We start from the raw sequence: 21,574 nt of genomic DNA on the forward strand, positions 1-21,574 counted from the left end.
AAAAAAAAGAAATTACAAAAAATAAAATAAAATAAAATAAAATTCAAGATGTAAAAAAAATAAATAAATAAAAAAAATCATCCCTGAGGTAATGTAAGTAATCTGCATCCATTTAAGGTATACAATTTAATAAATTTACAGAGATTACCCATATAAAAACCACCACAATTTTTATAGAACATTTCTGTTGTCTCTCAAGTTTTCTTTATGCCCCTTTGCAGTACATCTTTTCCTGACCTTGGGCCCAGACAACCACTGATTTGCTTTTTGCCATTGGAGATTAGTTTTCAGGTTCTGCAGCTGCTCTAAGTGAGGGTAGCCACGAGCCACCTATGGCCATTGGATGCCTGAGTAGTGGCTAGTCAGAATTAACCTTGGTATCAGTGTGAAACACTGGATTTTGAAGATTTAGAATGAAGGGTAATTTAAAAATTTAAATACATTTAATATAATGTATCCATTATACTTATAGATACCAAATATGTTATGTAATATAAATTATATACATATAACTATAATATACTAATTATATTGGATTAAATGAAAAATATATATTATTGAAATTAACTTGTTATTTTCTTTTTAATTTTTTTAACTTGTTGCTTTTTAAAAATTTTTACTATGTAATTTTAAATGTCATGTAGTAACTTGCATTATATTTCCACTTGACTACACTGCTCTAGAGCCTAGTTTATTCTTAATTCATCTTCAAGATTTACTTGTTTGAGATTTCTACAAATCTTCCTCATCTTTGTTAAGATGTATTTTGGGCTTTCCCTTATCTTGCCTCTTTTTACATTTTGGAAAAATTATGTGGATGATTTTTGCATCTATTCTCTCCAGTAGGCAAAAACTCCTTCAGGGCAGAGCCATATTTTCTTTTTCATTGTTTTTTTTTTTTTTTTTTTAAAGATTCTTACTCAATAACTGATTGACATGGATGCCACTCAGTGATATTTATTATTTATTGAGGGAAAAATCATCAACTATTATACTTAGATGTTCTGATCACAGTTTTTGCACAAAGGTGTTTATCAAAATTTAAAGTTTTTTAAAATATGAAGCAATTAAATATAATAGGAATAGAAAATTGAGTAAGATGAGGCATAGTTACACAACAAACTATTAGGCAGCTATTAAAATGATGTTTGTTGCTGGGTGTGGTGGTATGCACCTTTAATCCCAGTGGCTTGGGAGGCTGAGGCAGGATGATCACAAGTTCAAAGCCAGCCTTAGCAAAAGCAAGGCACTAAACATCTCAGTGAGACCCTTCTCTAAATAAAATGAAAAATAGGGCTGGGGATGTGGCAGAGAGGGTGAATGCCCCTAAGTTCAATCACTTGTACCTCCTAAAACAAAATAAAATGATGTTTGTTACTTCACCATAATAAATGCCACATATCAAATGTCTGTAGTCAATATCACACTCAGTGATGAAAGACTAAAGAATTTCCCTGTAAGATCAGGACCAAGACAAAGATGTTATTTTCCGCTTCTATTTGACATAATACTGGATGTTCTGCAGAGCAGTCACGAAAAAGAAGTAAAAGGCATCCAAATTGGAAAGGAAGAAATAAAATGCTCTTTGTTCATGGATACCAGAATCTTATATGTAGAAAATCCTAAAGATTAGAATACATGAGTTCACAAAGTTGTAGTATACAAAAATCAACATAAAAAACAGTTCATTTCTATATACTGATGATGAATGATACAAAAAGGAAATTAGTAATTCCATTTACAAGAGCATGAAAAAGAATAAACTACTCAGGAATAGACTCAACCAAGGAAAACCACAACACATTTTTCTAAGAAATTAAAGAAGACATAAATAAGTGAAAAAAATATCTTGTGTTCATGAACTAGAACATTTAACAAAGAGAGTTAGAATTAGATCTTAGTATTGTTAAGATTAAACATACATATTTAATTGTAATTACTATCCAAATACCAAGAACACTTTTTTCAGCAATAGAAAAATCTATTCTAAAATTAATATGGAATCTGAAGGGAACCTACGTAGTCAACATAGTCTTGAAAAGGACTGAAATTGGAATTCTTACACTTACAGATTTCAAAACTTATTATAAAGCCACAGTAATCCAAATAGTATGGTACTGGCATAAAGATAAAAATATAGATCAATACAATAGAATACAGAGTCCAAAAATAAACCCTCATATATATGGTTAAATGATTTTTGACAAGGATACCAAGACCATTCAATAGGGGAAAGGATAATATTTTTCTCTTTATTGCAATATTTATATTCTATTGCATATATTTAAGGAATACAACATGGTGTTATGAGATCTAAATTAAAACGGTTACTGGAGAGAAACACATTGACACATCTATCATTGCATACATTACCCCTTCTTGCTCTGTGGAAAGTGCAGTTATAATCTTACAAGCAAAAATCCTTAGTACAAAATAGGATGCTTATTAGTATACTTGTTAATGCTGTACATTGCATCCTTGGACTTATTCATCCTACATGTTTGCTACTTTGTACTTTTTGATCTACATCTCCCCATTTCCTTCCACTTCACCTGCCCCTGTTAATCATTGTTTTATTCTCTATATTTGGATATTTGACTTTTTCTTTATATTCCACATTTAAGTGAGACTCTGAATTATTTTTCTTTCTATATCTGGTTATTTTACTAAGCACAATGTCCTCCAGACTTATGCATGTTGTGACAAATGGCAAAATATCCTCATTTTAAAAGCTAAATAATATTCTATTGCATATACTCCCCACAGTTTGTTTTACCCATTCATCTGTCCATGGCCACTTTGGTTGTCTTTGTATTATAGCTGTAATGAATGATGCTGCAATGAACATGGGAGATGTATATCTTTACAAGGTGGGGATTTCATTTCCTTTGGGGATATACTCAGAAGAGGTATTGCTAATTCTGTTTTTAACTTCTTGAGAGACTTCCATACTGTTTTCCCTCATAGCTATACTAATATAGACTTTCACCAACAATGTACAAGGGTTCCCTTTTCTCCACATCCTTATCCACACTATTATCTCTTATCTGCTTAATAATAACTATCCTAATGGGTGTGAGGTGATTTAGAGGTTTTGATTAGCATTTTCCCTGATGATTAGTGATACTGAGCATGTTTATATATAACTCTTGGACATTTTTATGTCTTCTTTGGAGAAATGTCTGTTAAGATTTTTTTTAATGCATCTGTTTACACTGGGTTATGTTTTCTTGCTATAGAGTTGTGTGAGTTCCTTTTGAATTTTGGAAATTAAATCCTTCTCAGATATATGGTTTGCAAATATTTTTTCCCATTCCACAAGTTGCCTTTGTATGCTGTTGATTGCTTTATTGTGGTGTAGATGCTTTTTAGACTACATCAAATGTAAAAAGTTCTGGCACCAAAGGACACACAGAGTGAAAATATGACCTATGTAATGGGAGAAAGCATTTGCAAACTGTTTATCTTATAAGGGGTTAATTTCTAGAATCTATAAAGAACTCCAGTAACTCCACAGTAACAAAACAATTTGATTTTAAAAATGAGTAATGGAAATGGATGGACATTTCTCTAAAGAAGATATACAAATGGCCAAAAAGTCCATGAAATGATACTCAGTATCACAAGTCAGTAGGGAAATGTAGCAGTTCACAATGAAGTACTACTTCATACCCATTAGGATGGCAACTATAATTTTTAAAATTTGTTCTTTTTAATTCTACATGACAGTAGAATGTATTTTGGCAGAATATGCATATATAGAGTACAAATTATTTACTTAGAATTTCACTCTTGTGGTTGTACAGTTGTGGAGTTACCCTGGTCATGTATAAAATACAAGTTATGACTGATTAATTTTAATGTCTTTTCTATTCTCCATCCCCCTTCCCTTTCCTTTATTTAATCAAATAGATTTCTATTATTTCCCTCCCCAACTTCCCTTGTTTTGGGTTAGTATTCATGAATCAGAGAGAACATTTGGGATTGGCTTATTTCAATTTGCATGATATTCTCCAGTTCCATCCATTTACTGGCAAATGCCATAATTTCATTTTTCTTTATGGCTGAGTAATATTCCACTGTGTATATGTACCACATTTCTTTATCCATTCACAGATGGCAACTATTAAAGACACCAGAAAATTTCAAGTGTTGATGAAGATGTGGAAAAATTTGAACTCTTAAACCCTGTTGGTGGGAATATAAAATAATGCCACTGCCATGGAAATCACTATGGTGGTTCTGCAAAAAATAAAAAATAGAATTACCATGCGATGTAGCAATTCCACTCCTGGGCATATGCCCAAAAGAAATGAAAATAGCATCTTGAAGAGATATGTGCACCCCATATTCATAACAGCATTATTCACTATAGGTAAAAGATGGAAGTAACCCAAGTACTTATCAAAAGATGAATGGATAAAGATATGTCAGATATATATCTATATCTCATATCTATATCTACATATATCTCAGCATTAAAAAATAAATAAAATTCTGATGTGTACTATAGCCTGGATGAATCTTGAAGACATTGTGCTAAATGAAATAAGCCAGTCACTTGACAAATACTGTATGATTTCACTTATATGAGGTGCTAGAGTACACAGATTCCCAGAGACAGAATACTAGTGGTTTCCAGTGACTGAGGGGAGGAGAAAATGAGGAGCTATTGTTCAATGGATATAGAGTTTCAGTTCTTAAGAAGCTCTTGAGGTTAAGGGCACAACACTGTGAGTGTACTTAACATGATGGAACTCTTCCCCTAAGGATGACTTAGATGATACATTTTATGTTGTATAGGTTAAAATAAAAAGTGTTGTTTGTGAAGAATGAATAACAAAATGGGACTACATAACATGAAGTGAGAAAAAGCAAGATAAAAAAACCACATGTAGAGTAGCATCTCAATTATGTAATAAAAATGGAAGACTAGAAACAAAGACTTGAAGGAAGCATGTCAAAATGTTGAGAGTAGGGGGCTGTAAGCTATCTTTACTATTAATTAGTTTTTTTTTCTATAGCTTCCTAATTTTAACAATAACTTTGAATTTGTTTTACTACAGTGGGAAATATGTCTTTAAAAACTTGATTAAAATTATTTCTTCTTCAGGTTTATTGCTGCTAACCAACTAGAATGTGATTAGGACTTTCATGAGATTTTAATGGGAAGATTAAAATTTGTCTGCAGACAAAGATGTAGGAAGAGAAATTTCCTTTTACACAGAGATTTCAGTCTCATATAACAATAAATCTGATTCCTCTGAGTAACTCTTTGTCCTTGTCACATCAAATGATCAATCTCTCTGCCGGTTTGGTAATTCTTTGGAAAGAGAAAAAGCTTCTGTTTTAAAGCCCCCTTAAGGAATTATGTTCATTTGGGGGAGGGTGTGCAGGATCAGGAGTGGTGGGGAGAAAGAGATCCTTTTTCCATGAGAATAACAAAACATTCTCTACCTTAGGTACCTGATGGCAATTAAGGCTTTCCACCGAATGGGGCTAGCTAAGGAGTCCAGAGGCTCATCCCTGATGAAGTCCTGAAACACAAACAAGGAAGTGAAATGTTTCAGAAAGGATCAGGGGAGTTCCCAGACACACTGCCATCCTCATTGGGCCCTTGGTGCTCTGGGGCAGAAAGAGCAAAAACCTGTTACATGGCACTGATGAGTTTCACCCATTTTTAAATGGAACACTTGGGGGCTTCCTCCTTCCTTTTTTGCACCCTCACCAGCATGTAACCGATCAGCATCTCTTTGTAGGAGAACTGGAACTGCTTATCCTCAGCGTCTTGGACAGCAATGCCTATCTCAGTGATGCTTCTGGTGAAACTCATTTGCAGATCTATGTCCTAAAGCAAAAAAAAAAAAAAAAAAAAAAAAAAAAGACAGTGTAAGCTGAGGTCTTAGGTACCACACAGCTGGATCTGTGAACATGTGACACAGGGTTGAAATAAGTGCTCAGACAGGAGGAAGAATCTTTGTTCCCTTTGACATCTCTATCCCAGCCTGGGATCTAAGTTGCAAGGAAGTTAAGCAAAGCACTGGGGCTGCAGCTCAGTGGTAGAGCACTCGCCTAGCATGCGAGGCACTTGGTTCAATCCTCAGCACCACATAAAAATAAATAAATAAAATAAAGGTACTGTGTCCATCTACAACTCAAAAAAAAAAAAAAAAGAAAAGAAAAAAGAAAAAGAAAAAGAAAGGTCAATATCTTCAATATCTTATCTTTATTATTTGCCATAGATTAAAGTTTCTCTACAGCAGTGGTTTTCAGATGTTTTTTGATCATAAACCATGGTAGAAAAGTGTTTACCATTCTCTCTAGAACTTGTGTAAAACATAACTAATATATAACTGAAAAGTTGAATGATACTTGCTATTGCTATATGAAAGACATTCTACTTTATCTTTTATTTTATTCCATTAATTTTTTTTTTGCTGTTATGAACTATTAATTTGACTGGTGGGTCACAATCCAAAGTTTGGAAAACACTGTTCTAGTTTACAAATCAACTTGCAAACAACCTCAAACCAGAATACAGCACCTTATCCAGTTTTGGATTAAGCTTATGGATTCTGGCTAGAGAATTGAATGAATCACTTATACATCAGGATCCTTTCCACTGGAATTAAATCTAGAGGACATCTATGCTTGATATACTTCAAGGGAGTGTGATTGATTGATCTATAAAGCATTTCATACCTTATTCATCACAGTCATGCCCAGAACCTGATAAATTAAAAGCAAAAGCAGATAATTAGTAAGCAGTGGTCAGAGATACCCCCAGCCCAAAAGGAGCTACCCACCATCCTGAGAGACAGCAGCAAGTAGAGTCTTTCCAAGGCAGGTGTGGGGGCTGTTCACTCCCCTCACATTTATAAAGTGAGACCTTGCACATGGACAGGGTAGTCAAGAGTAAGCTAAAAGAGGCAAGACAAAGACTCCAACCTTTGGTGTTCAGGCTTCACAATCAGTTTAAAGAGGCCCTAACTGAATGTGGTCAGGACAAAGGGTAAAACCTTTTGGAGGAAAGTTCAGTGAAGAGTTAGAAGATGAGAAGTCACAGGGCAGCTAAATCTAGAACAAAGAGTGTACTCAGACTTACTGCAGGTTTCTATTGAAAAAAAAAATGTTCCAACAAGATCGACAGATTAGGATACTTTTAGCACATGCCAATTTTGTGTTTGCTCGTGTGCAGTTGCACAGCTGAACTGAGCCCTGCGAGAACACCCAAAGCACAAAGGTGCCCACGGTGTGGACCCCTACCAGCTACCTCAGTTTGCTGTGTGCAAAGAGCCTCCTCCATCGAAATCTGGTGTTGCAACCTCACTGCACTTCAGATAGGCCTCCATTGTTTCATAAGTCAATATTTGCAACCGGCTTCAGGTGTTTCAAGATAAAGTGTCATTTTTTGTATTCTAATTAAAAAATTTTTTAAGTTGGTTTCTGTCTTATTTTAAAATGTGCCTCTAGCTCCTTAAAAGACTAGGCATGGGACCACCATATGACCCAGCTATACCACTTCTTGGGTTTTACCCTGAAGAATTAAAGTCATCTTACTTCAGTGATACATGCACAACCATGTTTATAGCAGCACAATTCACAATAGTCAAACTATGGAACCAGCTTAGGTGCCCATCAATGGATGGATAGATAAAAAAAATGTGGTGTCTATACACAAGGGAGTTTTATTCAGCAATAAATAAATAAAAATGAAATTATGACATTTGCAGGAAAATGGATGGAACTGGATATCATCATGTTAAATAAAATAAGCCAGACTCAGAAGGTTAAGGGTCATATGTTTTCTCTCATATGTGGAAGCTGGAGAGGAAAAAGGAAAACAAAGCTGGGGGTGGATCTCCTAAAAATCAAAGGGAGATCAGTAGAAGAAAGGAACCAAGAAGTGGGAGATTGGGAGGGAGGGGCAATGCTGGGGGGTGATATTGGCCAAATTATATTGTTCTATTTGTGTGCATGTATGAATATGTAACAGCAGATCCCATCAGTATGTACAACTATAATGCACCAAAAAATGTGGGGAAATGTGTCTCTATTTACAGGTTTTGAATATTGTTCTTCAATTCCACTTTCCCCATAATCCCAGTTTTTCCTGTTATCTGTGCATATGTTGCATGATAGCAGAATTTCTTGTACTCTATAAATATAGTCACCTTTATCTCCACTTTTGTAATAAGTTTTCTCAATGATTGGCTAATAGTTAATGTAACATAAAACATTTTTTATTATGTATCTCATCATTGCTTATTAGATTTGGGGGCATCAGAATCGGCTCTGGAGGAGTGTGTTGATCCATCCCTAAAGACTGGCTTAGGCGTCCTATCTCCAGGCTCTCCATACTATTCTCATGCAATTGAAGTGTGGGGACCACTGCCCCACATGCTTCCATGGACTTCTGCTGCTATCCATGTTTTATGAGCTCCCCACAAGTCTACTCTTATCAGATAAACTTGTGAGGAAAATCAAGAGAGCACATGAATCAAACATGTGGTTCATGAAAACACAGAAGAGGGGATGAAGGGGGATGAGGTACAGACCCTGACATCAAGGTGCTGGCAACCTAAGGAGGGAGGTGGATGTGCGCCTGATCAATGAGAGCTCCCCACACCTGCCTCTGGATCACAGCCACTCATAAGCCTTGTAAGCCTATAGATTTCTAGATGCTTCTGGGATCTATTTGATCAACCTCCCTGGAAAACTATTCTGGAAGTCTAGATTTAAAACTTCATCCCTAGGGGATTCTGAGGTAGCCAACCTGATATTTGTCAGCAAAAGAGTTTTGAATTGACCATGCTCAAAAGGCAGTTTATTAAAGACAGTGCTTTGTAGGGGGCAGGGGCAGAAATGATCAGATGAATTCCAACTCAGATCAGTAGCTCTGAGGCGAACATTCTTGTCATGTTTGTAAGGCATCAAGAAGGGTCACGGTGTCTGGGATGAATGTGAAGGGGGAAGACAGAACAACATGAGGTGAACCTGGTAGCTTGGTGAATAACATGCTTTATTCGCTTAAGAATACATGTGTGGACGGGTGTGGTGGTGCACTCCTGTAATCTTGGTGGCTCAGGAAGCTGAGGCAAGAGGATTGTGAATTCAAAGCCAACCCCAGCAACTTAGTGAGACCCAAAGTAACTTAGTGAGACCCTGTCTCTAAATAAAAAAATAAAAAGGGCTTGGGATATGGCTCAGTGGATAAATGCCCCTGGGTTCAATTCCCAATACGAAAAAAAAAAAAAAAGAAAAAGAAAAAGAATACATATGTGGGTGGGCTGGGGATATGGCTCAGAAGTTAAGAGCCCCTGGGTTCAACCTCTGGTACCAACCAAACCAAACCAAACAAAAAGAATACACCCGCGGCACTTAACTGTTCATGATACACTATTTGGGGTAATTTATAAATATTATCATATAAGAGATTAAACAACTACCATTGGGTCACACTTCTGAGAACTATTATAGGAAAGTTATAAACCAGCTGCCCTAAAGTGGTAAAGGAGTAATTATTTTAAGTTTAAACAAGGCTGAGCTCATCATGGACACAGCTAATCTGGGGAGACATCACTGGAGGGGTAGGACATAAACTGAACAAGGCCTTGGGAAGCCAACATCACCCGGCCCTTCTTCATAATGAATTTTTCTGTTTGCATGTATTTTTGCCTCCCAAACATGCCTGATCTAACTTTTTTATTTTTATTTTTGGCGGGGGGGGGGGGGGGGGCGGGGCTTCTGTTCTTTGAACTTGAACATTTCCAAGAGCTGTAAGATTTAGGAGCTGTGATGAGTGTTACCTGAGAACACTGGCCATAGAGAAACAGGATTTGGGCCAGGAAGTCTTGATTAAGCCTGGTGAGAAGCTGCTCCTTGGGAGCATGGAGGGCCACAGCTCCATAGATCACGATGACATCAGTTTTGGTCAGTTTCTTTTTCCCAGAAAAAATATACTGCAGACCAGAAAATGGAGACATTTGATTAAAAAAAAAATTACCTAAGGAGTTTCTTTTTCTCTCATTTTTTTCCCTCCTCTAATCCTGTGGATCACTTTCAGGGCTAAGAGACTGGACCGAGATGATTAAAGTGAGTCTAAAACTGATGTACTCTTGCTTGTACAAATGTAAAGAGGCAGGACTACCATGGGACTCTCAGGCCGTGGTAGAGGTAACTGAGAGAGGCTTTTTCCATTCAGGGGAAGCAGAGCACACATAATGGGAGTTATGCTGGAGGCCTGGGGAGCTGGTAGCAGGACAAATGCAGGACCTTCCAAGCAAGCACGAGTGACAGGAAAGTGGAGTAGACGTGTTACTTAGCTGACTGTCCGGCAGGGCCTGGGCTTACGTAATTTGGGTGTAGAATAAGGACCTGGGGATAGGAGTTGGGATAATATGGAAAAAGGATATTCACTGAGAAACCAGTATTGTTTTCCCTTGCAGTGACCAAAAGCTTTGGCCATGAATAGTGTATTTACCTTACATCGATTCATGAAAAACTTTTCCTGATCCTGGAATGTTTTAAGAACTTTTAAAACAATGTCCAAGTGGTTCTCGGCACAGTATCCTAAAATAGATGTTATTCCCTGAAATCAGAAAAGGTGTGAGAGTTTGAGGTCAATCAGGCATTCATTCAACAGGTACGTGTTGAGTACCCGCCCATCATGTGGCAGACACTTTTCCAGTTTTTAGGGATACAGTGGTGAACAGAATACACCAAACTCTGTCCCAGCGGATATAGACCTGAGAGGAAGGATGGAGATGCAAAGAGGAAGTGAGCGAACACATAGATTCAGTAAAATGTAAATATATAGTATTTCAGGTGGTGGAAAGTGCTACAGAAATAAGAAAAGCTGGAAAATGGCTAGTGAGGGTTGGGGGATGTTTGCAATGTAAACAGGGTAGTTGGAGAGGTGCTCCTGAACAGGGTGGCATCAAGGAAAACCCTGAAATAAGTAAGAGGGTGAGTTACTGAACTACCTGAGAAGGAGAGATTCAAACATAAAGTAAGTGCAAATGTCCCGAGGACCACTGAAGAGGGCAGAGTAAACAATCATGGAAGAAATCTGTGTAAGATAGGGAAGATGGGATTTTATTCTAGGAGGTCTTTTTAGGTGACCCTCAATGATTTCAAGATTTTGGAGTTGTAACTTTAGATGGAAAGCCAATAGAGGTTTGAGCTGACTGATTTTTTAAAATGTATTTATTCTTTTTTCTTTTTAAATTTAAAATTTTTTTAAATTAAAAATAATTAGTGCATATATTCATACTAGGTACAATACATTTTGATACATATATACTTTGTGGAATGATAAAATCAGGCTAATTTAAAATCTATTTTTTAGATATTTTGAAATATGCAATACATTTTTACTAACTATGTTGACGGACATTTTTAAAGGATCACTTTGTGGCTGAAATGTTCTTACATTTTGAACAGTGAATTTCTCGAGAATTTCTCGAGAGCTGAGAGCTCCTGTATGGCACTCTATGGTTGTATTCCCCTCTGCTCATGCTGGCTTCTCCCCATGTCTCCAGTCCAAGGCTGATTTCACCATAGTGCATGAATCCTGCGGTCTCATCCTACTGCGACGTGTTCATGAATGGTGTTATATTTCATTTTGTTACTTAACCCCACTTGACTTACAATGAGAACCCATAGGTTAGACTGTTGCCAACAAGAGCTCAAATAGCTGTTCTTGGCCTCAGATGCTAGGCCACACAGCTCCCAGCAGAAGGTGCTGGGAACCCTTTGAAGTCCTGGGGACTGACTTCCCTTTGTCCCTTGGTCATAGTCTAAGATATAAACCTCTCTATCTCTGATCTTATTTGTACTCTCACCCCACAATGCTCATTTTTTTTAAAAACATAGAAAATATATAAGTAAAACAGATTATTTGCCTTTTTATTGACAATAATGTGCTATAATAGAAGGAATATGAGTTTTAAGTTAAAGAAGCTCAGATTAATATTCCTGGTCTTCCTTATGAGATGGTGTGACTTTGTGAAAGTTGACTACCCTGCTCATAATATTTTTGTATCTTTAAATTGCAGTAATGCAATTTTTTTTACTGACTAAAAAACATCCATTCTGTATTAGTTTTTAGAAGTAAGCTATAAAAACTGTTGTATGAGATGATCCCACTTTCATAGAATCTCATGTGTAAGACGTACACAAACTCATGGAAGATACTACCAAAATATTAACAGTGGCTATATTCAGGAGGTAGGTTTTACTTAATATATCTTTCTATATTGTTTAAATATGGTATACCAGGATGCATTATTTTTATAATAAAAAGAATAAACCTATTTACATTTTTGAAAAATAAAAACATAATCTTTAGAAAAAACTGAAGCAATGATATTTGTATTATATAATATTTATGAGTGCTTAATCAGGTAACAAAAGAATGGTGGATATTGACCATTTTGCCCCATTGTCTTGATATCTGATCACTTTTATTTTGGTTATATCCACATGTATGAATGTTCGTGGAGAGCAGAGGATTTTTTTATGAATAGTTTTTTAAAAATTTTGTTTATTTATTTATTTTTTTAAAAAATGTTGTGCTGGGGATTGAACCCAGTGCCTCATGAATACTAGGCAAGCACTCTACCACTGATCCACAACCCCAACCCTATAAATAATTTTTAAAAAATTTTAATTAATGGGCTCAGTGGTAGAGTGCTTGCCTAGCATGCATGAGGCACTGGGTTTGATTCTCAGCACCACATAAATGTAAAATAAAGATATTATGTCCATCTAAAACTTAAGAATAAATATTAAAAAAAATTTTTAAATTAGTGTCTTGTAGATGTACATGATGGTGACACTCACTGTTGTATATTTGTATATGTACATAGGAAAGTTAGGTCAGATTCATTCCAATGTTCTTTCCTTATCCCACCCCTACTTACTCCTCTTCAATCCCTTTCATCTACTCTACCCATCTTCTATTTTTTTATGACTGGCCCCCCCATATTCTGGATAGGCTTCTGCATATAAGAGAAAACATTTGACCTTTGACTTTTTGGGACTGGCTTATTTCACTTAGCATGATAGTCTCCAGTTTCAACCATTTACCAGCAAGTAACATAATGCTGTTCTTCTTTATGGCTGAGTAATATTCTGTTATATCTATCTATCTATCTCACATTTTCTTTCTTCATTCATCTGTTGAAGGGCACTTAGGTTGGTTCCATAACTTAGCTATTGAGAATTGAGCTGCTATAAACATTGATGTGGCTGCATTACCATAATATGTTGATTTTAAGTCCTTTGGATACATTCCAAGGAGTGGGATAACTAGGTTAAATGGTGTTCCATTTTTATTTTCTTCAGGAATCTTCATATGGCTTTCTAGAGTGGTGATACTAATTTGTAGTCCCACAAACTATGTATGAGTATACCTTTTCCCCAACATCCTCACCAATATTTATTGTTTATTTTTGATAATTGCCATTCTGAAGTGAGATGAAATCTCAGTGTAGTTTTAATTTGCATTGCCCTGGTTGCTAGATATATTGAACATTTTCTCATATATTTGTTGATCCTTTGTATTTCCTCTTTTGAGAAATGTTAATTTAGTTCTTTTGCTTACTTATGGACTGGTTTAAATTGTTTTTTTTTGTGTTAAGTTTTTTGAGTTCTTTTTATATTCTGGATATTAATGCTCTGAGGAGCAGGTGGCAAAGATTTTCTCCTGTTCTATAGACTCTCTCTTCATGGTCTTGATTATTTCCTTTGCTGTGAAGAAACTTTGAATTTGATGTAACCCCTCCTGTTGATTTCCGATTTTATTTCTTGTGATGTAGGAGTCTTGTTGAGGAAGTCATCTCCTGTGCTGACATGTTGGAATGTTAAGTCTATATTTTCTTATAGCAGTTGCAGGATTTCTGCCCCAATTCCTAGGTCTTTGATCTACTTTGAGTTGGATCAAAGGCAAGATATAGGGGTTAAATTTCATTCTACTACATATGGATTTTCAGTTTTCCCAGCACCATTTGTTTAAGAAGGCTATATTTTTTCCAGTGTATGTTATTGGCACCTTTGTCTAGTATGAAGTAACTATGTTTATTTGAGTTTGTGTCTGTCTGCTGTTCTATTCCATTGGTTTTCATGCCTGTTTTTGTGCCAGTACCATGTTCTTTTTGTTACTATAGCTCTGTAGTATACTTTGAGATCTGGTATTGTGATGCCTCCTGCTTTATTCTCCTTGATAAAAATTGCTTTGGCTATTCCTGAGACTCTTTTCCAAATGAATTTCAGAATTCCACTTTCTAGTTCTGAGAAGAATGTCATTAGAGTTTTGATGGGAATTGCACTGAATCTGTATAGTGCTTTTGGTAGTATGGCCAGTTTGATAGTATTAACTCTGCCTATCCAAGAACATTTATTTTTTTGGCAGATTCATCATTGGAGTATAGGAATGTGATTAATTCATGGGTGTTGATCTTGTATTCTGCTACTTTGCTGAATTCATTTATGAGTTCTATCTTTTGGTGGAGTTTTTTGATTTTCTAAATATATGATTATGTTGTCAGCATACAGAAATAATTTGAATACTCAGTGTTTTTTTTTCTTCTTCTTCCAACTCATCTTCCTAACTTCTTGTCTCTTTCCCCAACTTTTAAGATTCTGTGATATTCTTATTTTTGGCAAAACCCAAGCCCTGAATTAACCGACTCTCCTGTTTCCCCAGCACCTAGTCTGCTGGTATGACTGGAATACAAACAACAGCTCTGAGAAAGGTGGTGGAATTTTCTGGTTTCAACCCCATCTGATCTCCCACATTAACACAGAATACCCCAACTTCTCAGTCAAGTTTTTCTCCCCAGTTCCTTAAGATGCAATTCCAATCTCAAAATTTCCCTTCACTCACAACTTCTCACTGAAGCACCGTATCTGAATATGAACTTTGAGTTAGGTTCTGTTTCCAACTTATATCGGAGGAACTTGAGTCATACAGAGAGTACGTTGCACAGCCAAGATTTGAATTATTTATTCCCATGCCGGAATTGGAGCTCTGCCATTATGTTATAGACAGGGTCATGCTTAGGAGATTAAAAGACAGTTGGGTGCTAGAAGAAAACATAGGTTCAACACTCCAACATATTGGTGCAGCCACTGACTTCTTCAACAAGACCCGTCCCTAAAGCTCATGAAATTAAACCAAGAATAAACAAATGGGATGATATAAAATGGAAAACTTCTTCATGGTAAGAGAAGATTAAGAGCATGAAGAGAGAATTTACAGAATGAGAGAAAATCTTTGCCAGCTACTCCTGTGACAGAATTAATATCCAGAATATATAAAGAACTCAAAAACCTCTGCATGGAAAAAAAATGTAACTCAATAAGTGGGCAAAAGAACTGAACAGATGCTTTTCAAAAGAAGAAACACAAACGACCAACAAATATATAAAAAAAGTTCAACTTCCCCAACAATCAGGGAAATGCAAATAAAAAAATACACTGAGACGAGGTAACTGCATTCAAAATGTCAATAATCAAGAATACAACTAATAATAAATGCTGGCAAGGATGTGGGAGAAAAAGTACACTTATACATTGTTGGTGGACTGCGAATTAGTACCATCACTCTGGAAAGCAGTATGGAGATTCCTCAAGACACTTGGAATAGAACCACCATATGACCTAGTTCTGTCCCTCCTTGGAATTTACCCAAAAGAACTAAAATCATGATATTATAGTGATATAGCCACATCACTGTTTATAGCAGCACAATTCACAGTCGCCAAGTTATGGAACCAGACTAGGTGCCCTTCGGCAGATGAATGAATTAAGAAAATGTGGTCTATATACAATGGAGTTTAACTCAGCCATAAAGAAGAATGAAATTATGGCATTTGCCAGTAAATAGATGAAAATGGAGAAACTCATGCTATGTGAAACAAGCCAGACTCAGGAAATTAAGGGTTGAACGTTTTCTTTTATATGCAGAAGCTAGAGCAAAATAAAGGAAGAAAGCATTGGGAGTGGGTATTAGACATTATAAGAATAGAGGGAAGATCAGTGGAGTAGAAGAAGGTGACTGAGGGGGAGGGAAGAGAAACAGAAAAGCAGAGGAAATGCAGAACGATTTGACAAAATTATGCTATATGCATGCATACATATACCACAGTGAATTCCACCTTAATGTTTATCTATAAAATACCAATTAAAAATCAATAGATAAATAAATAGAAGATCAATTGAGTGGAGGAAGGGGAATGGGGTAGAGAAGTGGGGAGAAAAGGAGGAGGCACTGGGGACTGAAATGGAGCAAGTTAAATTTCATGCCTTTATAATTATGTCAAGACGGACCCAACTAGTATGTAAAACTATAATGAACTAATAAAAGTGTAAAAAAAGGGAAGAAAAATGTGGTGATTTTATTTTTTTAAAAAGGTCAGTTGGGCTTAGTGAGATTGAGAAACTCATGTGTTAACACTTTATTCACCCAATGTCATTTTCTAAGCAACTTGAGCGAGGGAGACTCAAGAAGGAACTTGAAATTAAGTCAACAGTGTATCTGAGAAACTCAAACGGATGCCACAATGTGTCTTGTAAAGTTTGTGCAATGCTCTGACCTTAAATGAGAGCCTTATTGCATGCTTACATCTAAAAGAACTCTTTGTTTTCTACAGTTAAAGCAGAGCTAAAAAGGGCAACTGAGATGGGGGAAAAGGTGTTAGAAATTGTGCCAGAGCAATAAACGATAACACTATCTTACAAGGAAAAAAGAAATAATGGTAATAAGGAGGCAGTTTCAAAAGTTCATTAAAGTATAGTGGTTTCTCCTAATGAATGTGGGAGAAAGGACCCCAGACATCTCATAATTGCTGATAGGAGATATCATACAACACATGACAAGATTTTATACTAGTGCTCTCTGTTAGCCTGGGGAGTTTTTTGTTTGCTTGTTTTTCATACAATCCTCTCCTTCTCCACAGGTACATATGTTCCCTAGCCGAAACTAGGTAGGGAGTAAGTAAAAGTACTGAGTAAAAGCTCTCTGGGTTACACTCACATTCTCTCTAGATTGAAAACCAATGGTCAAAGCTTACTGTCAAATTGTGAATACAAGGATTTCAAAGGTCATGACCGTGCTCTAAATTATGAAGCCAACATCAAAATATATCAAAGATGCTCTTGTTCAGTAAGGATGTCTGAAGCTCAGTTTTCAATATTCCTACAAACGTGGCTAAAAAAATGAAGTATTAATAATTACACTGGGAAACTTCATTTTTCAAAAAAAAATTCTGTTGGATTATTTGAAGTATTTCTGGATAATTCTGGTTAAGGCATATCACCAGAGCTGTACCAGGTTTTCTAGATAGGATTAGCAGTCATCCCCAAAAGAAGAAATCAGGATTAGCAGTCATCCCCAAAAGAAGAAATCGAAAGCAAAAGCAAGGGGTCCCACCTGTCTCTGGTCCCCCAGTTGGCTGGGAGCAATCAAAAAGTCCTTAATCTGTGAGCTTACAAAGTCCGTATCTTGGCAGGATGCTAAGGTGGTCCCCAAGGCTTTCCAAAGAAATTTCTGAAAAACAAAAGGAGAACAACAGGAGTGTAAAGGTTAGAAAGCCAGGTTGATGAAAAGTGGAAGGAATGGAAATTGTCATCCAAAGGAAAGAAACTGGGGTGACTTAACCACTGCTTAACAGTCATGCACCTCACATGCTATCTCTTCTTGAAGGTGTTTCTTTGCTCCAGGTCTGTCTTCCACTGATGCTCTTCTGATTACTCTACACCTTGGGCACCACCATTATAATGCCTTTCACTCTCTATTAGAATTTTAAAAATCTTCTTTGGTTCTGTGCTCAAATTTGGGTTCTTGGCAACCAAGTGTCTTATGCATTATTTCCAATGTACAATTCCTGGTAATAAAAGAGCATTTCACATATGCTCATTGGATAAACATGTTCAATGAAAAAAGGCTTATTTCAAAATTGGCTTTGATTTGTTTTCTAAGTTTCAAATAACTTATGGCTATATCACATCAAATGAGCATCTCTTTGTGTAGAATCTCCATCTTGTCAAGTGCAGGAGAGAAAACTGGCCAGTTGCTGGTATACTTCAAGGACTTTGCAAGACTTGCAGGATTATAGCTATCATGGTCATCATTAATCAGAGGGGAATCTATAGAACAGGGAGAAAGGTTGGTAGAAACAGGTGGAGGGAAATTAATGCGTTCAGTAGAAACTGTGTAGACCAGTCTGACCTGGGACAAGAGGGGGCATAGCTATTAAAAACAGGTGGAACTGTTGTTGCACTCTCAACTACCAGATGAGAATCTGTTTAGGTACCACCCACTTCGTTCCTGGGTATCCAGGAAAAAGGCTCTCCTGTGATAATAGAATTAGAATGAGGAAAACTGTGTACAACACAGAAGTAAACAACCGACAAGGGCAAACTTTCTTGTTTGTTTTTTTTTGATATTGAGGATTTAACCCAGGGGTGCTTTACCACTGAGCTACACCCCCAGCCATTTTTATTTCATTTTTTTTCCCTTTGAGACAGGGCTTTGCTAAGTTGCTGAGACTGGCCTCAAACTTGTGATCCTCCTTTCTCAGCCTCCCAAGTCACTGGAATTACAGGTGTGTGCCATTGCGCCCTACTAGGGGCAAAGTTTTTAGGGTCTATTTAACTTCATCTTGGGGGAAGGACTGGAAAGAACCTGGGAAAGTCTTGTGCTGTGGAAAAACACTGACACGATGAAGAGAAAAGTTGCTTCTCTGCTGGTTTTGGCCAAATGTATAATATATTCCCATACTGGAATTTAGAGGTAAGTCTAAAAATATCAGGAACCCAGCATTGGAAGAAAAGGTGGTAGACTTCAAAAACAGCTACAATGTTTCTGCTCTACCTCTATCCATGCCATGTCTTTTTACTATGGGTGTTGCAACCCCTCATGAAAGGATTTTGTTTTCCTGATCCTTGTGTTAATCTTGTGTTTTACCAACAGAATGTGACAAAAATGATTGTGCCACTCCTGAACCTATATCTCAAGAGACTCTGCAAAGTTTGTTGTCACCCCCATGAAGGCCAGCCTCACCTGGCCTGCTGGACAATGAGACCACAGGAACAGAATCAACTGTCCTAATTGAGACCAGCACCTGCCAGGCAACCTCCTTGAGCCTAATTAAGATTAGAAGACCGCCCAGCTGAGCCTTGCCTAGACCCTCTCAAATTTTTCACCAACAAAATTGTGAACTGAATGGGTGGCTGTTATTTTAAGCCACTAAGAGTAGCTTCTTATACAGCAAAAGCTAACTGGTACACTCTTACTTTACTCTTGTTCAGCATAGGGCTGAAGGCTATGTAGACATCTCATTGCTAAAATTGCTCTGCCCACCTGTACCACCATTATTCTGGAGTAATCTTACAGTAATCTTGTAAGTCTGGAAACTACTGGATGAATGTATGACCTTAGGTGCACAGGGCAAATCTGTAACAAGAAGATGGAACATTGCTTACAAAATCTTTTTAATGTATCTGCAGGCTTGGTAGACCAATTTGGAGAATCAATACTCTGTACCAAATCAGAGAGTTGATTAGTGAGGGGAATTTCAAAAATCACATAGGAGAGTTGAAGGTTAATAATGAATAATTTGTAGGAAAAATACTTATTATTGGAACTGAAGAATTTTAAGAAATGTTTTTTTGGGAAAATAAAATTATGACTGATTTAGCATAATAATGACCATGATCAGCTTTTATATTAAGCACACCCTTACCTGTTCCAGGCACTTTACCAGGAACTTTCTATATGTTATCTACTGAATCCTCATGACACTACGACCCTCAGAGGTGGGGGCTGTTCCTATTTTAAAGATGAGTATGCTGAGGATCCAGAGAAATAAAACAGTTTCTCATGGGCTACATGAGGAGCAAGAAGCAGACACTGGATATGATCTGCACTTAAAATGGAAGGATGCCAGATAGGTGTGACCCTGTGAGCACATTTCAGCCAAAATTGAGGTGAAGAGAGGTAAATGGCCTTAAAAGGAGGGAACTAATTTTATGTCATTGGCAGGAAAATGATTGCAACTGGAGAACATCTTGCTAAGTGAAATAAGCCAGACTGAGAAAGTCAAGGGTCAAATGTTTTCTCTCACATGTGAACGCTATAAAGAAAAAATAGATCTTATGATAATGAAGGGTTAACAGTAAAGGAAAAGAAGGGAGAGGCAAGAGAAGAGAGAGGGGGGAAGTAATGGGGAATAAAATTGATCAAATGATATTATGTGCATGTATAAATATATTACAATGAATCCCACTATTATGCATAATTATAATGCATCAATATATTTTTAAAAAAGATAGAATGGAAGGCTACAAGGTGGAGGGTTACATAGAGGTCACTGGAGACATAGGGATGGAAAAACTGTCTTTTGAGCATTTTCTTACCTCTAAGCTTTTGTTAGTGTAGTGGATCATTTTTGGCAGCAAACCCCACAAGACTGGCATAATGGAAACCAGTACCTAAACTGACATGAAGCCACCAATGTGGTAGAGACTGCCACTCTTTTTTCCCTTCTAGAAGAGTACCCTTGACTCTTAGGCACATATCTATCTTGTCCCAGTCTTCCTTGCAGATAGGTGTGACCCTGTGAGCACATTTCAGCCAAAATTGAGGTGAAGAGAGGTAAATGGCCTTAAAAGGAGGGAACTAATTTTTCTAATCATTCCTCCCTCATTTTGATTGCAGTAAAAACAAGATGGAGCTTGAGAAGCATTTTGGACCATAAGGTACCTGCTTAGGTCCCTCAGCTGAAACACCAACCTTCTCAATGGAGGTGTTGCTGTAACTGTCCATTTGTTGATTGAAATCCCGACTCAACTGGACGGTCCAGGCCGTGTCGTTGATTTTCCATAAAGATTCTTTGAGCAGCTGTTGTTGGAAGTGGAAGTGAGAGATGAGCGTGATGGTTTTATGTGCTTTGTTGGTACTTTTTTGTTGCCTTATCTTTTAAAAGAATAAAGGTATATTAAATGGGACCTTTTCCTATAAAATAACTGGTGACTTGAGAACTTTTCCTCTTTATTTAAAAAAGCATTTTCTGATATGTTCTGAATTCTCTTTAAGAACAAAATACACAAAATATGAAAATAACTCTACGTTAGTGCCTTCCTTATTTTTCCCTTCAACAAAAACTTCTGAATGACTGAAAGTAGAAACTAACCCAATGTGAAATTTAAGTTGAAGCTAACGTTTTTCAAATTTTGATAGACTTGGAAAAACTTCATTTTGTCAATGTGAGTTTGGCTTATTATATATCAAAAATTTAAAAAAATCCATGAGAGAGATCTTTAGAATAAGAAATTAAATGCACTTAATAACCAATTAAATGTACAGGCACATCTCTGCCAACTTCCCCAGTGGTAAAGTAAATACTTCTGGATTCACCAATTGTTTGAGCCAGGGTTATATTCGGTCCTCTGAACCCTTGATATTTCATTCAACAACACATAAAAAGACATTTTTTTTGTTTTTGTTTTTGTCTTTTTGGAGGACAAAATCCATGAAATTTCTAAAATGTATGATTTCTCCTATATT

General features: G+C 36.7%; 1 protein-coding gene across 1 annotated transcript in view; it reads right to left on the minus strand.

Annotated features, from left to right (window-relative positions):
- The window catches only part of Mroh2b (maestro heat like repeat family member 2B), a 70,278-nt gene that overhangs the window by 21,704 nt on the left and 27,000 nt on the right, over positions 1-21,574 (minus strand). The window contains exons 18-24 of the mRNA XM_046468302.1: positions 20,801-20,908; positions 17,438-17,554; positions 10,484-10,591; positions 9,810-9,962; positions 6,703-6,729; positions 5,729-5,848; positions 5,458-5,537 (exon numbers count right to left, since the gene is read on the minus strand). Of these exons, the coding sequence (XP_046324258.1) occupies positions 5,458-5,537; positions 5,729-5,848; positions 6,703-6,729; positions 9,810-9,962; positions 10,484-10,591; positions 17,438-17,554; positions 20,801-20,908 (713 nt within the window). The remainder of the gene's footprint in view (positions 1-5,457; positions 5,538-5,728; positions 5,849-6,702; positions 6,730-9,809; positions 9,963-10,483; positions 10,592-17,437; positions 17,555-20,800; positions 20,909-21,574) is intronic.

The sequence above is a fragment of the Marmota monax genome, unplaced genomic scaffold (genome assembly GCF_021218885.2).
Source record: "Marmota monax isolate L192 unplaced genomic scaffold, Marmota_monax_Labrador192_F-V1.1 WCK01_AAM20220418_F8-fsc00120, whole genome shotgun sequence".
NCBI lineage: Eukaryota > Metazoa > Chordata > Mammalia > Rodentia > Sciuridae > Marmota > Marmota monax.